This window comes from Meleagris gallopavo, chromosome 2 (assembly GCF_000146605.3).
Source record: "Meleagris gallopavo isolate NT-WF06-2002-E0010 breed Aviagen turkey brand Nicholas breeding stock chromosome 2, Turkey_5.1, whole genome shotgun sequence".
Lineage (NCBI taxonomy): Eukaryota > Metazoa > Chordata > Aves > Galliformes > Phasianidae > Meleagris > Meleagris gallopavo.
In genome coordinates, this window is record NC_015012.2 from 57483050 (window position 1) to 57499142 (window position 16093).

Genomic DNA, 16093 nt, shown 5'->3' on the forward strand with positions numbered 1-16093 from the left:
TTTTTTCCCCCCCAGCTATAGATGCAAGCAGCCTTTGCATGCTGTGACTATCAGCCCTCTGTTTCTGTCTAGTTTTGACCATTTCCTCTTGCATTCTTAAAATGTGACAACAGTCTTCTGTGGTGGTGTTCAGTTTTGGTGAACTTGCTGTACCCACATGGAAGAGTCTGTTGATCCAAACAAGAATCAGATTTAAGAGTATAAACAAAGCTTAATGTTGTTGGAGGAAGCAAGAAAAGCAGGGATTACATGAGTAAAATACTAGATCAGCTAACATATGGGATTGTTTTGTAGGGTTTGTTTTTTATTTTGAACACTTAGTTCTATTAAATAATTGGTTATTTACTTTGCATGTTTTCTGTTTGCTCTTTCTTCTTTTCAAGTGTTTTTTTTTTTTTTGTTTTTGTTTTGTTTCTTTATCACTTATTTTGTGTTATGTTCTCATTGTTTTTCTCCTCTCCTGGAACAAAGCAAAACTTCTTTTCATTCCTTATTGCTGGAAGTTCTGTCACTGTGTTCAAGTTCTGATGCCCACACCTTGTTGGCAGCACAGCTGTGGATGCTGTGGTAGTCATTAGGTGGCTGCTGATCCTAGAAAAGGAGACCCAAACTAAGAACAGATAAATTACTCTACCTAATTACTCCCCGTTGTTCCTCAAGAACCAGACTCTGGAAAACCTGTCATTTCTTCTACAGTGTCATTTCCATACTGGATTAGAGGACGTTTCCATCACTTGTGGAAAGTTTTTCTAAGCTGTGAGAGTGAAACAACTGAGCAGCTGGAGCTCTTATTACAGACCAGCCTTTTATGACAAGGCTACCACTAGTTTCCAAACTTGTTCATGAAAGCATTTGTATATCCAAATTGGTAGCTGTGCATCTGTATACTTTGTAACTGAAAAGGCATTTTTATTCATAGAAGAACCACTAAAGCTTTGCAGGGAGCTTGGTTGAAAAAACGAACATTTTTATATTTTCTCTGCCAGTGTTTGGGAAATATGGATGATAGCAAAGGCAGAGGTAGACAGAATCTGTGCTTCTAAGTAGCTTCCTGCTTCCTTATTTGTCTACTGACATGTAAAGACTACCAGAAATACGAGGTGGGAGGGAGTATATTAGTGTAGTTTTGTTTTATTTAGTGGGGTTCCTGCTGGGTCATAGGACACTGAGCCTTTGGAATTGCTCATTAGTGTGTGTAACAAAGAGAACTGCCGACAATTTATCTGGATCAAATATTCTCTGAGAATCTTAGCTTAGAAAAAAGGATTTAGTAGGCAAGGAGAAGTTGCAAAGGCTCTACAGAATCATGGCATTAGCAGTTGCCCTTGAAGATAAAATGTAAGAATTGTGTGTGGGGGCCACTTTCAATCTCTTTTCTTCTGATGAGATGACCAGATTTTTCTGCTGTCTCCTTTCTGTGGTGGGTTTTTGAGGTGGGGCTGCATGAAGGACATAGCTGGATCAGGGCAAGCCTGCATTGTCCTCTGCCTTTGCCGTGTCTCTTTCAGCATGGCACAGAGCAGATTTCCTTTATGCAGCGATGTATGCAGCTTTTCTTTGTGTCAGCTTCTCCAAGAGCAGATGACATCACTGTGACCGCTTCTGAAGTTGATGTCCTTTGGCCTCAGAGTCACTGTTGCAAACATCTTCCTGATACTTGAACCAAAACTACCACCAGATTATTTGTCTTTACTGGGCCATTGAATCAGTGTGCTTCCCTCCACACCTCTTTCTGTAGGCAGCTCTGCTTCCTACTCTCCTGTCTCTTTCAGCTTGTGCAAAAGCATTGCTCTGCTTGGTCTTAGTGGGTCTTTGTTGGTTTGTTTGGGTAATGAGAACAGTTCCCTTAGATGTCTTGAGAGTCTTGCAGGGATTTTCATGCCTCCTATTTAGGAATGCTTATACAAATTCATTTACAATTTATTCTGAATTTAAGGATTACACTGTGATAAATTAACATGGAATGTGTGCCAACTTCCTTCAAGCACAAACAAAATTACTGAAATGTGCTGTAGGTCTTGCATTCGTAACTAACAGGGTTATAGGTCTAATTAGCAGGTCCTTTAACATGGTAAGAGCTAGTGCTTTTACAGAGCTAATTGCTTTTAGAGGCACAAAAGTGTCTCAGTATCATTTCAAAGCTGTGACTGTACTTTACTGGATGGCTGTGACATTTGCCACGATAGCTTAAATCAGGCTTTGTTGACATGCTTATTTTTTTTTCCTCACTGTGAAAAGAAAAATAAATTATTTAAATCTTCCTTCTCTGTGCCTCTCAGTAATGGAATTACAAATACTATATCTATTTCACTTTCTACTTGGTGCTCTTTGATATTTGTAGGGTCTGAAGTAATCTCACACAGGTTTTATTCTCTTCTTTGTGAGATTAGTTCCAATGATTCTCTTAGGAGATTACACAAAAAGGACACTTTAGAAACATATGCGATATTTTTGAATATTTTTCTAGTAAGCAGTATGAGAGTTGTTATAGAGAACATACTTTGCATATTTTGCATGTGTATTTTTAGTTTATATTAATTGTAGAGAATGAAGTAATTAAAACTGCAGAAGGTAACAAAAATGTCATATGGAAACATGACATAGAAAGCATTTAGAAGGAATGAGAAAAGCAGATAAATCATCATGGAAAAGATCCAAAAATAGGACAGAGGAGACTCAAGTGAAACCATTCTTTTCCTTGTTTTCCTAGCAATGTGCAATATTTTTTGGTTACAACTGGAGTTTTAAACAAAGAACTGTGTGAAAAGGAAGTATACTGAATGCTCAGTTTGGAGACTGACTTCTGTTTTCGTTCAGTGGAACTCAAGCTTCAGTAATGATTTCCAGCTCCTCTGAAAGTGCTCACAAGTTGCTGAGGTACTTCTAAAATGGTGCCAGTGGTGTGACTGTATATGTAGTGGTCACCCCTCTGCCCTCATCTACTTGTTTTCCTTTCTGGTGGATTTAGATTTCCAGCAATTGTTATTGTCCTTCATAAAATATATGCTTTTGAATAAAATATTCTATGTATGCGCCAACAATAGGATTACATTTTCAAAGTCTTTCAGAGTCTTAATTCAAGTATTATGAGAGTTAAGAGGTTCAGAGTGGCAGAACCTGAGACAATAGTCTACCTCATTTTGTCAAAGCAAAAAAAACTTCTAATACTACTTCTCAGTTAAGCTGATAGTAATAATATTGCAAGTCTGTTAATACATGATCCTTTTTACTTAAAACTCCAAAACTGGGTACTGTGAGGCTCATATTTAACTAAAAGAAATAAGCAGGCTTCTTTATTTTATGTCTGAAGAATAAAGCTAAAAGCATGCAGTGAGAGTTTTTAACAGCACAGACACTGGAATGCAGCAGGCACCCCAAAAACAAGGAAATGCAACTAGTCCAGTCAGTTTTGGGGGTTACAGGCTTCATGGCTGTGGTTGTTGATCCTGAATTCTAATTGAAGAGTGGAACAAAATCATGTTTATTTTTAAACAATCTAGACTGTTATATCAAGTAACTGCAAATCATAGAATCATAGAATGGCTTGGGTTGAAAAGGACCTCAAAGATAATCTAGTTTCAACTCCCCTGTAGTGGGCAGGGTCACCAACCACTAGACCAGGCTGCCCAGAGCCATATGTTCTGGCTAATAAATTATCTCATATATATGTACACAGAGGGCAGTGATCTGTAACACCATTTTAGATGGGGTGTGTATGCATATCAGCTCACTATAATTATAATTTACCAAATCACAAGTAGAAAATAGGTGGAGTCCAAATGACCGTAGGAGCAAGATGTCCTGTTAAAGGAGGTGCCATGAAATATTTTAACCTTCTTAGAAGTGCTACACATATGCTACAGATGGACTAGCTTTTGTCATCGTATTTGGGATCACCTATCTCTGGTATAATGGAATAAATATTAAGTGTAATATTCTTGGTCACTGCCATAGTTTCTTTCCTATTTTCTGCAATTACAGGTTGGGAAAGGAGGGTGAAAGGTTGTGTAAAAATCTTATGTAAATAAGGATATGACTGAAAGTAGAACAGTCATAATAATGTGCATATTAGATTCACAAAGTGTGAATACTAATATATATATATATATATATATATATATACACACACATATACATATGTATATATACATACACACATATATACATACATACATACACACATATATACATACATACATACACACATATATACATACACACACACACACACATATATATATGTATATATATATGTATTAGGCCTATAATCTGGCAGCCCTAACTTTGCCATGTTTTGCTTTTATTATTCATGGAGGTGTTTAAAATACCAGTGGCTGTAGTGGCGTTTTGTTTGTTTGGTTTTTAAAAAACTCTGTAGGTATTCACCTCAGATGATGGTACTACAAGAAGCTCTAAAAGACCTGATTCTCCTTGCTCAGCACTTTTTATGCTCACTGAGAAAATTAGCAGTGTTTTACACCGTCTTTGCAGTCACTGTATGTGCTATTTGGAAGGAGAACAGAACTTTGCCTCTTTTTTTACTTTGCTTTGGATTTTAAGGGGGATTTGGGCAAGTTTGATTGCAGTTGACATTCAGAATGTCCCATAAGGTCACAAAATAGTTATAAGAAAACATTTCAGTTGTGAAAAAAGGAGTGTGTCAGTTCACCAAAACTGCTAGGATTTGTATTGCAGAAGAGTTTGCAGTCAGTCATGGAAAGAATAAATATTAGAAAAGGTAGAAAGGAAAGGATACAGTTGTTGCAATGAATGACAAGATTTAAGAGCTACAAGAAAAACAGAACTCAAGCTCTGTATGAAGTTTTCGTGGTACCTTTTAAAAGTTACAAAATACTTTAAAAGGGGTGAGGAATATCTTGCATTGTTCTCAACATCAAATTTCCAGACTTGGGTCTCATTAGGTATTGCTGAAGGGTTACCTGCTGCTCATCAAAGCTGGGGAAAGGGACTTCTGCTTGCCAGGAGGTTTTAGCTTTCTATGTAGTAGAAAGAATCTTTTTAGTACATGTTGAACCATATGAAGCATCGAAGACTTTTTTTTTTTTAAACTTAGGTAGTGTCAGTGCTCCATGGCTTTATGTAAAATACAGCTACTTTGGAACAACCTGCTTTGATGGGCATATCCATTAGAATTTGATACTTCTTTGACAGAGGACTTTGAAATATGCTCAAAGCTGCACTGCAAAGCTCTCAATACTTGGCAAAGGACTAGTGAGACAGAAAGAAATTTCTTTAAGATTAGGTTGAAACCAACTAAAATGAAGAGAATCCTTGGAACTGAGGCCTTTCATTATCCTCATGCCTGATCTTTGGGCTGTAGCTCTGCCTTGAAACTGTGAGGGATCAGGATGTCTCTTAGGTAGGTGGCTGTGGGAAGGGCTGCAGGTCATTCCTGAGATGTGTCCCAACCAAGAACAGGGAGCTCCAGCCAGGCAGGTGCCACAGCTGCTGGATTAAGGCTTTTTTGGTTAATTCAGCTAAGAAGGCTTTGCACCTTGCAGTGCTTCTTGGCTTCCTGAAAGTAGAAGAACGGGGAAGCTTTGGGTTTTGAAGCTTTGCCTGGTCCCTGGCGTCAGCAGTGCAGCTCTCGGGATTAAAAGTGGGACAGGAGACCACATTGTTTCTTCTTATCTTTCTCATTGTTTATTTAGATTGGAAAGGACTTAGGAAGTCCTGTATTTATATTTAAGATTGCTCAGTAAATAGTTTTCAAAATGAGCATGATATCCATAGGCATTTTTTAGTTGTTTACATCTGGTTAGCCTTTGTACAAACTTAAAATTACTGCTTGAATCACTCTTGACTTTGTAACTCCTCTGTCAACAAGATAACACTGTTTTGAGAGAGCTGCTCTATTTATAGCCACAGTGCTGGAGTCAGAAACACACAACAAACACGCTTCCTTTTATCCTCCTTGCAGATATTGATCTTGAAAGATCAGTGGTCCATGGGAAAAGACTCCACAGATCTGACTATTATTCTTATTTGTATCACAGATTTGCACCATGAATTTGAATAGCGTGCTTCACCTCTCCAGGCCAAATCTCTGCCTTTTTTTTTTTTTTCTTCTTTCCTCGTGGCCTTTGTGTGTCTGGTTTATCAGGTTATTAACTCTAACCACGTGTGTGATGATCACTGACAGTGAGACCAGTATCAGTCAAGGCTTTAATTCTAAGAGCTGTCATGTAAATGGCCAAGTGTACGCAGTCTCTGGAAGAAATGAGGCTGTTTGCATGGCCGTTTCACAAGTTCCTGCTGAGTTACGATTGTAGTCAGATGTGTTTTAATTATTTTCTGTAACTCTGGAACAAAGGTGCTATTTTACGGTAGTGTGAGAGAGTATATCTGAAGGGGCTACAGAACTCAAGATGTTGCCTCTACAGGAATACCAATAGGGGTTACTTAAAGAAGCTTTCAAAGCCAAGAATGTCAAGTCACTATTTTCGGTGTACAGCATTAGTAGATGGGAATAAACCAGATGTAATCTGACAAGTATTGCTTGATAATGTAATGCTTTTTTTGTGTGTTGTTCTCAATGATGAAAGTTATTTGATACCAACAAATGTTTTTGAAACACTCTGGTAAAACATTTGCATGGTAAAGTATTGACCTGTTTGAATACAACGTTTAAGACCTCTATAGGCTTTTTTAGGCAGCTGTGCAAAAAGACCATAATTTTCTTTTTAACCACAAAGAGCTGACTTCTTACTGGGGTCATACAGAATAAGTGAACAGATGGTTTCTTCATGTGTTCCAGTTGCAGCACTTTTTATAGTTGTGACAATTTTAATTCAGGAACAATCAAGGCCTGAGTTTTAAATTCCAAAATTTGTCAAAAATGAGTGGCGGAAAAAAAGAGCTCTGTACAGAAATTGCTAATTTATGATTAGAAAAAGTGCTCTTTAGTGTAGTCAGTGAGTTCTTCTGTAATGATAGTATTGAACTACTTTCAGCAATGTTAATCTTTTCTATTCGGTTTAACTGTGTTTTTATATTCCCTAGTTAGTTTTTTTTTCTTATGAAAATCCTTGCATTTAGTATTTGTACCTTTTACTGTATTTGCACATCTAGCGTATATCTCTCTCTATATATATGTGTAGTACATAAGGATTCTGTACAACTATTAGGCCTGTATAGTGATGTAGAAAGACAGATCATACTCAGTTCCAAAATTAAAGTCCAGCACTACAGAAATAACTGTGCTCTTTTTCTCATCACTCACTATTTTAAAATACAACATAATCTATATTCCATAAGTGAGAAGAATGGAAGTTAGTGTAAAATTAGCTTTCTGTGAATTGAATTTATCAGAAATGCCAGCAAAGGTGCACCTTCTAACTGCTTAATCTTCAGCTGCTGTGGTTACCGGTGACAAATAAAGGTTTTGAGCAGTTAAAAAGGCAATGGAAAAGACAGATTTCATAGGAAAGAAATTAGGGAATAAAACAACTGCACAAGTATAAACTTATTATTGATGAAATAAAAACCACGTTGACTGAACTTTAAGAAAAAGCATATTTTAATTACTGTATATAACAGTGATCAATGTGAAGGGTTGCATTCTTTTGCAGGCTGAGAAAGGATGTGTTTGGTCACGAAAGGAAACATCTAAGAAGATAGTTACATATACAGATCTTCTCTTAAGTTCTTGCTACAATATGCTTATCTTGTTCCTCAATGCTTGTTGAAATAATCAAAATTTGGTTCCTTTCCATCCAGATTTTGTCCTTATAATTCCATGAAGTGTATAATGAGTAGTGTTCATTACTAGAATTATTTTTAATGGCTGCCTTCTGGAAGAGGTGAAGTGCTTTGTCTGACATCCTTGATGTTTCTTATAAATAAATACATCTCTAGTGAGTGGGACAAGAAGATAACTCTGGTAAGAGTCAGCAACAAAGGAATGTTTGACTATATTGAAGAGTGGATTTTATACCCAGGGGCTCAGTTATATGCTGAGATCAACAGTCAAAAATCTTATGGCTTCAAACTGTGTGTCTGAGTATCAGAGGTCAGAACTGACTGTAAATTTGGAAAGAAGAGTATTGCACTGCTTCCTGTGAAGCTGTCTGGTCAGTGAACAATTTACTAGTGACTGGATATAGAACTGAATGGGTTTTGATTATGTTGTTAGCTAATACCATATTGGAAATAAGCATTTTATTATTATTATTATTATTTTTAAAGTTGCTGGAGAATAAGCTTACAATTTAGTAATCTGGAATGCTAAATGTGTTATTTTAAGTGATTATGTTTGTTAGTGGTATACGTTTTCTGGAAGAAGTAAAGACATTTTCTCGAAGCTACTTCTGAAAAGTAGCAGCATTCTTCATATTTTAAATAAACAAAAAAAATCTCAACACCATAAAAAGTAGGAATGTGCTGGAGACATGACATTTTCTGCAACTGCAATCACAGTTGGGGTTTGTTGTTTGTTTTCTTGTTTTGAATGACTACTATTTTTTTTCCTACTGATAGTTTTTCCAGCTTGTTATTTTATGACTCTTGCTGAGAATGTGGGATTCATTATTTTTTTTTATGACACCAAGTTGGCTGGAAGTGTCAATCTGCCTGGGGATAGCGAGGCCCTACAGAGGGATCTGGACAGGCTGGATAGCTCGGCTGAAGCCAGTGGAATGAGGTTCAACAAGGCCAGATCCTGCACTTTGGCCGCAACAACCCCAGGCGACGCTACAGGCTTGGGGCAGAGTGGCTGGAAGACTGCATAGAGGAAATGCACCTAGGGGTATTGATGGATGCTCGGCTGAACATGAGCCAGCAGTGTGCCCGGGTGGCCAAGAAGGCCAATGGCATCCTGGCCTGCATCAGGAATGGTGTTGCCAGCAGGAACAGGGAAGTGATTGTCCCCCTGTACTCAGCTCTGGTAGGGCCGCACCTCGAGTACTGTGTCCAGTTTTGGGCCCCTCACTGCAAGAAAGACACTGAGGCCCTGGAACGGGTTCAAAGAAGGGCGACAAAGCTGGTGAGGAGTGAGGAGCACAGGGCTTATGAAGAGCAGCTGAAGGAGATGGGATTGCTCAGTCTGGAGAAGAGGAGGCTCAGGGGAGACCTTATTGCTCTCTATAACTACCTAAGGGAGGTTGTAGTGAGCTGGGGGTCGGCCTCTTCTCTCGTGTAACTGGTGATAGGACTAGGGAGAATGGCTTCAAGCTGCACCAGGGGAGATTCAGGCTGGTTGTTAGGAAATACTACTTTTCTGAAAGAGTGGTCAGGTACTGGAATGGGCTGCCCAGGAAGATGGTGGAATCACTGACCCTGGAGGTGTTCAAGGAATGGTTGGATTTTGTCTTGAGGGATATGGTTTAGTGAGAACTATTGGTGATAGGAGGATGGTTGGACTGGATGATCTTGTAGGTCTTTTCCAACCTTGGTGTTAATGTGATTCTGTGATTTTTTAAAAAATATCTCCCTTCCAGATTCTTTAGTATCTTAATATTAAGATTGATGGCTTTTTTCCCTTCTCCTCTTTAAAAAACAAAAAAACAAAAAACAACAACAACAACAACAACAAAACCCAAAAAATCCTAACTTGATTATAACAACATCTATGTGTTTTTATTGTATAATATACAGCTGGTGCTTGCTAAGCATCTTTGGATTGAATTTAGTGGAAGTCTCAATGTTTTTAGTCTTGTCAACAGATATGTGAAAACAAACACCAGTGCTGTACGTTTTCTTTTCTTTTCATTGTTTTCCTTAAAACTAACCTTATGATATCAAGGTTGGGCTCAGTATCTTCAATGGCTCTTTCTTGGTTGTGCCTCGTTATGCACAAGGGTTATTGGACATGCAGAGATGCCTGGCACCTCTGCTGTGCAGATTGCATTCCAAATACCACTTCACTGGCATTTTTCTCTTGTGGGGCATGTGAATCAAGAAAACGGAACCAAGCAAAGTAAATGTAAGATCTGACCTGCTCTGTCAGCTGGAGTTTTAGGAGTTTTCTCTCTCATTGTGAGCTTATTTGTGTCCTAGCCCATAGAAATATTAACTGTGGGGGTGAAGACATGCAGAACAAGAAGAGAGCTATGAAAGGGTTTGCAGTCTAAACAGAAATTGGGGACAGGGGGTCGATAGACCAAGCAGTAAATATAAAGGAGCAGGGAGGTGCGGGCAGTATGATGATCTGTAGTGTCAGCTCCTGGGGTGCTGCTGCTTGGCACCATAGGTGGGATTCGTTAGGCAAGAATGCAAGATGAAATTCGGAGGAGAGATTTGCAATAGACCTGCCAGGTTTTGGTGTGAATGTTTATTTTGGGGGGTTTTCCTAATTGTGTGTTTCTCACAATGTCATTCTTCACAATGCCCAGTGGCTTTATGGCCTGCACAAAGCTGGGAAGTGCTATACTGGTTTGTCAACAAGAAATGAAGAGTTTGAGCCACAAAGAACAGAACAAGAAAAAGTTTGGTCAGCTAAAGCAAAGCTGTAACCTGTCATTGAAGAGTTCAGTCTCTGAGGATTAAGGGAGTGTTTTTGTACAGCAAATGCTCACAGAACCCTGAAAATGGCCTTGAGTCTTTGTGCCAGATGCCAGCTGTGCATGTGATGACACAAACTTCTGTTCTTTGAGATGTGGTTTGATCTGGGTAAGCAAAGGAGCTTTCTTTTCTGGAAGACCGGGATAAATGTTTCCATGGAGGTGTGGTCTACAGCCTGTTGCAGATTATCTCACCTAAATTTGCCATGGCACCCCCAGAGTGCTCCATTTTACTGTATTAGATCAGTCAGCTTTACCTTTTGCATGGTGTGCTATGGTGGTTAAATTTCAGCAGAGGTTGGTTAGTTGAAGCAAGTTGTTCCAAAGGTGAAAGGCCATCGAAAACCTGCTGAGCAGCTTCAGGTGGTTGGCTGGAGAGACAATAAGCTGAAGTCTGACCTCCTTTTACTTGTAGTTCAAGTGTGCAGAGCCTGTATGTGGAGAGGTTTCAGTCTGGTCTGGGCACCTTCAACAATGTGAGGCGAGAAGCCCGAGCTGTGGCTGAAAGCCTGTCCTGCTTCCCAAGGCTCACACCATTTGTTCAGAAAATAGCTATTCTGTCTCTGCTCTGGCTTTTGAGGATGCCTCCAATGTAGCTCTGTGAACATCCTTTTACAGTAATTGCTGCTGGGTTCACAGGCTGCACAGGTCAGAAACAGGATGTGTTTGTGCAGAAAGGTGTAAGGACCAAGTTACCTACAAGCAGAAATCGTATTTATTGAGCACCGTACTTTAACAGTAAGATATTACTGCCGTTGGTGCAAGGACTAAATGCTCCTTTATGTATTTTTTTTCCTGGGCTTTCATGTAGCAACAGGTTCCAGAATAATGTTGGGGTGCATATGAGCATGGTAATTCATTGTCATTTATTAACTTGTACTTAGAACAGAGAGGCAGGGCGGGTAGAAACTGGTTGTCCTGCCATAGGGCTCTTTACCTTTAAAGGCAAAGTCCGTATAGTTAGTATTTCTTATCAGAGAATCAAGCACATGATGGAGTGAAAGGATCTGTGAGTTGGACACACAAGGGACTTATCTTCAGAGAGAAAGGTATGACTTTTTTACTTAGGGGTAGCTAACAAGCGTTAGTTGTCCCAAGATAAAATGTAAGGACTAGATGGATTTGTTTTAGTTCTAGATAAACCTGTAAAGTCAGCCAAATGGAAAGGTAGGAAGGACTTACCTTGCTGGGTTTACCTTGTGATAAATCTATAAAGCTTGATCTTTGCTTTGTTTTTCTCTTGGAATAAAGGATATTTATTATTTAACCCAAACTTAAACTCTACTCCTTAAGTATGGAGATAAATTCAGGCATGAAACAAGACACCTCCCCATGTCTGGAGGTGTTCAAGGTCAGGTTGAATGGGGCCCTGGTCTAGTATTTAATGGGGAGGTTGGTGGCCCCAGCTGTGGCAGGGGGGTGGGTGATTCATGATCCTTGAAGTCCTTTCCAACCCGGGCCATTCTGTGATTCTGTGAAAGACAGCTGAATCTGTTCCTGAAATGTTAAGGACTGGCTATATTTTGATACTAGAATAATTCTGTTATACTGCTGTAGTAGTGGAGTTCCTTAACTTAGAAAGGACTGCTGGAGATTATCCGGACCAATTTTCCCCCACTCAGAATAGGGTCAATTTTTAAGTTAGATCAGGTTGCTAATAGTGCAATCTGCCTCCTCTTCATGATAATCTGAATCAGTCTGTGGCTTTTATTTTTGGGTGTATTTGACTGTAGGAATGATGTTTAGCTTTAGTGACAAGTGACATCATAACAACCTTTGCATGTTTTAAGGTGAATTCATTGCTAGGTTAGTGGTAATTTTTGCCAGTGACTTATAAGGTTAGAGCTAGAGATTCCAGCTTGTTGGTTTTTTTTGTTTTTTTTTTTTTTTTAATTGCAGCTATAGCTATACTTAAGATGAAAGATGTATTTTGCTAAGGCCTTCAAAAACTATTTTTTCAGAGTGTACTAAACACTAGCAACATCAATCTATAAAAATGGTAAATGTTCAGTCAGAGAGGAAGTAAGATAGAAAGAAATAAAGAATGACCTTGATTAAACATTTAGAGTTAGCAGTTCACTAGCTATAAGCTCAGTAATTCTACTTTGTCCTCTCTCAGATATAAATAAGGTCATAGATACCAGAATAAACATTAATAAAATAACAGAAGCAGAAAAGTAGAGGAAAACAGCAGGGGTATGTTGAAGCTAGTAGATTTTACTCAAAATGAAAGGTGCTTTTCAAAAATTCTTCATAAACAGTGGTGCTAGGAAGATACCATGAAGTTATACCATGTATATACTGTGAAGTTAGCGGAACTGATTATTGTATATTGATTGAGAGATTATATGTGACTAAGATTACTAGAACTTGCAATGGTTATTTCTTCTTTGTCATTCTAGATTGGCAGATATGTTTATCATATATACGATGATGTTAGATTAAAACATATGTTCCAGATATTGAAAGTAATTTTAAGTATCTCAGTTTACTTGCTGACAGCAGTTTGTTTTGATACTTGGACACAGCTCATCAGTACTTGCCTTTGCAGGTGTTAATATATCATGTATTTAAAAAGACTAATGAAGACTTGCTCTTTGTTTTATGTTAATAGCCGCCGTTCTGGCCAGTATACAATGAATCATGATGATTCCAAGAGGATCCCAGATGGAGCGTCATTTGATCGCTCAGGTTCCCAGGACTCCTTGGATGCAATGTCTTTGGATGATTTTTGGAAGGAAGTTGAAAACATCCATGAAACCAGAGGAAATAATCATGAGGAACGACAAGCAATTGTAATAAAGGAGCCAGATGGTAATGAAAAACACTGTTGTGAATGATCAGCATTTTGCTATATTTGGGATTTTCTTTAAGTGTTGTTTGGGATTTTCTTTCAAGAGATGGACTCACCAAACATGCTTAAAAAAGGAGTTACTGTGTTGAACATGCATTACTGAAAATTCATTTGCCTCTGATGCATAGTGCACTGAAAAAGAATTGCACTGGAAATAAGTAAAATGCTGTTTTTCTTTTGAACAGTACTTGCAGAAAATGTAAATTGTTGCCTGTACTTACTGACTGTGAGAATCATAAATCTTCATTTGCAGTTTATTTTGTATAAGATGTTCACTACTGTAGTTCTTGTGGATAGAATCCTCACAAGGACAAGCCAATGATTAACTGTTTAACTTAACTAAGTAACTTCCAGGCTTACTTACAGCTATCTTGGCTGTTTCATTATATTACTTCTGTTTCACTGAAGCATCACTCTTGAGGGCATGATTGTAGAATAAGCTGGGCAGTTTCTTTACTTTTCTTGTCCCATCAGACATAAGAAATGTAAGATCCTTAATGCCATTCTTCTCTCGGAAAAAAAGAAAAAAAGAAAAAAAGAAACCACACAAAGCCAAATAAGTTTTAACATTGCAGTAACTTCCCCTCTCAGATTCTGCAATGCATGAACCTCTTTTTTAAAAAAAAAACACACCAGCTCGCTGATGCTGATACGCCTTCAGGCTCTGCAGTCCAAAACCCACCATTTCCTTTTTTACTTATATATAGCTTTCTTCCTCACCAGCTCCAGCTGCTGACTCTGTGCTGGCAGAAGCCTGAGTGAGTCAGCTGAGCTGAGCTGATGAGCTCAACCAGCTGTTGCTGTGCCCCACATCTTGTATTATGTGCAGCACCTCACTTGAATGAGTGCTCCTGAACATGTGGGACATTGCTACTCTCCTGCAGGCTGCCTGGGCAGCGGGCTTGCTTGAGATGCAGCTATACAAATGCAAGGCAAGAAGGGGACAGGGAATGCTTCTCTTACACCTGCTCTGGAGAATAGACATAGACCTCCTTTCTAGCTCTAATACCAAAATGTACTAGAATTTTGTCAGACTCTGTATTTGGCTACACAGCTGCAGCAAAATTCATACTTAAAATGTTGTGTCTATTTTCTTAGTACTATTAAAATTCAGATGCCCATTTGGATGTGCGGAGGGCATTGAGGGAAACTGCAAGCAGTAGTAAAGTTGACTTGCCAACCCAGGAGCATTTTTAGGCATCTGAAGCATTGAAATGTTTTTTGAAAGTTTGAGATAGGTTTTTGTAACAGTATAGAAGTTACAGATAGAACTTAGTGTCAGTATTTAAAAGAAATTTTCATTAGGAGAATAACTGATTTCAGAAGCAGAAGTTTTGCTGTTGATGGCACCACTTAATAGCTTTCTCCTCCTTCATGTGTAACGATCTGTCAATAAGGGATATCTTACCAGCTGTAAGACTAAAGCAAGAATCATTTTATGAACTGTCAGCAGTCTGGAGACCATGTCAGAAGAACTGATTAAAAAGTAGCATTAAGGTGACTCCTATAGCCTGGTTTGTCCTTCAATAATTTGAGCTAATGGAGGGCTATAGGATTAATGTATCAAGAAAACTGGGCAGAATCATGTCAATGAGGAAGCTAAAAAGATTGAGAACTGAGCTAAAAGTCAGTGAAGCAGCAGTGATCAGAGGCTTTAAGTCTTTCTCATACATATTTGTATCTAGGTAACATTTATGGAACAGAGTATTGTTTAATGAAAGTGCTGTCAATTATGATAAAGATTGTCCCATAGTGATCTCTTTTGGGTTAACTATTTTAAAAGCTTTAATATGATATGTTAACCTTTTGAAGTAGTTCAGAAGCAACTTTTTTTTTTTCAAGTCATGGTGATAAGTGCAAAGAATTGCTCTTTATTTTGGATCTCCATGTTTGTTTTTTTTTTCTCCCTGTGAACTGTACTAGCTATATCATGTCCTTGTAGACCTGTGTGTTTAACAGTACTGGAAAGCCAGTATTTATGCCCTTTTTCCTTTGCCTGGCTCAGAGGGAGAACTAGAAGAAGAATGGCTGAAGGAGGCAGGTCTGTCCAATCTGTTTGCTGAGAGCACGGGTGATTCCCAAGAAAGCATGGTGTTCCTGTCCACACTGACCCGAACCCAGAAGGCAGCAGTAGAAAAACGAGTAGAGACTGTCACGCAGACCTTGAGGAAAAAGAACAAACACCACCAGATTCCTGATGTCAGAGATATCTTCAGGCCGCAGAGTGACCCAAAGGGAAAGGTAAGTTCCTGGCTGTCGTTTTCTCTGATGATGACAGAGAGGAGAGAGGGGCAGATAGGAGTGGGAGGAGAGGAGAGAGCAGCAGAAACACGTAAGAGCTATTTCTAGAAGATTTTTGTCAAAAATTTTTTACTGATTTTCAAGGGAAGTTCTTAAGCATTTATAGGAGTAGCATTTGTCCAGACTTCACTTTAGTTAAGCAGTTTTAGTCTGTAGAATGCAGTATGTATGCTGGCCTCATGTTACTCCAAGGGGATGAATAAAACAGTCACTCCATGATTAGAAACTGATTGGATTTAATTTTAACCTGAGCATGAAAGTCATGACAGCAAACACTCAAAGAGCATCCAAAAACACACTTAGTAAGTGGTAGAACCTGCAATCATTATGAGAGATCTGCCATATAGGGAACAATACATGTTACTAGGACACTTTTTTCCCTTTAAAAAGAGGAAATAAGGGACTTCAATCTAACCTT

General features: G+C 38.6%; 1 protein-coding gene across 1 annotated transcript; it reads left to right on the forward strand.

The window, feature by feature from the left end:
- The first annotated feature begins 11428 nt into the window (after positions 1-11428).
- On the forward strand, positions 11429-15738 carry LOC104909776 (rho GTPase-activating protein 18-like). The gene is made up of 3 exons (XM_010707361.3): positions 11429-11569; positions 13135-13334; positions 15380-15738. The coding sequence occupies exons 2-3, from the start codon at positions 13157-13159 to the stop codon at positions 15721-15723; spliced, it is 522 nt and encodes a 173-aa protein (XP_010705663.1). The 5' UTR covers positions 11429-11569; positions 13135-13156; the 3' UTR covers positions 15724-15738.
- Positions 15739-16093: the final 355 nt, after the last annotated feature.

Coding starts and splice junctions, on each gene's coding strand:
- LOC104909776 (XM_010707361.3), top strand. CDS start 13,157: ATGAATCATGATGATTCCAAGAGGATCCCAGATGGAGCGTCATTTGAT. Junction 13,335..15,379: donor TGTAATAAAGGAGCCAGATG/GTAATGAAAAAC, acceptor TGCCTGGCTCAG/AGGGAGAACTAGAAGAAGAA.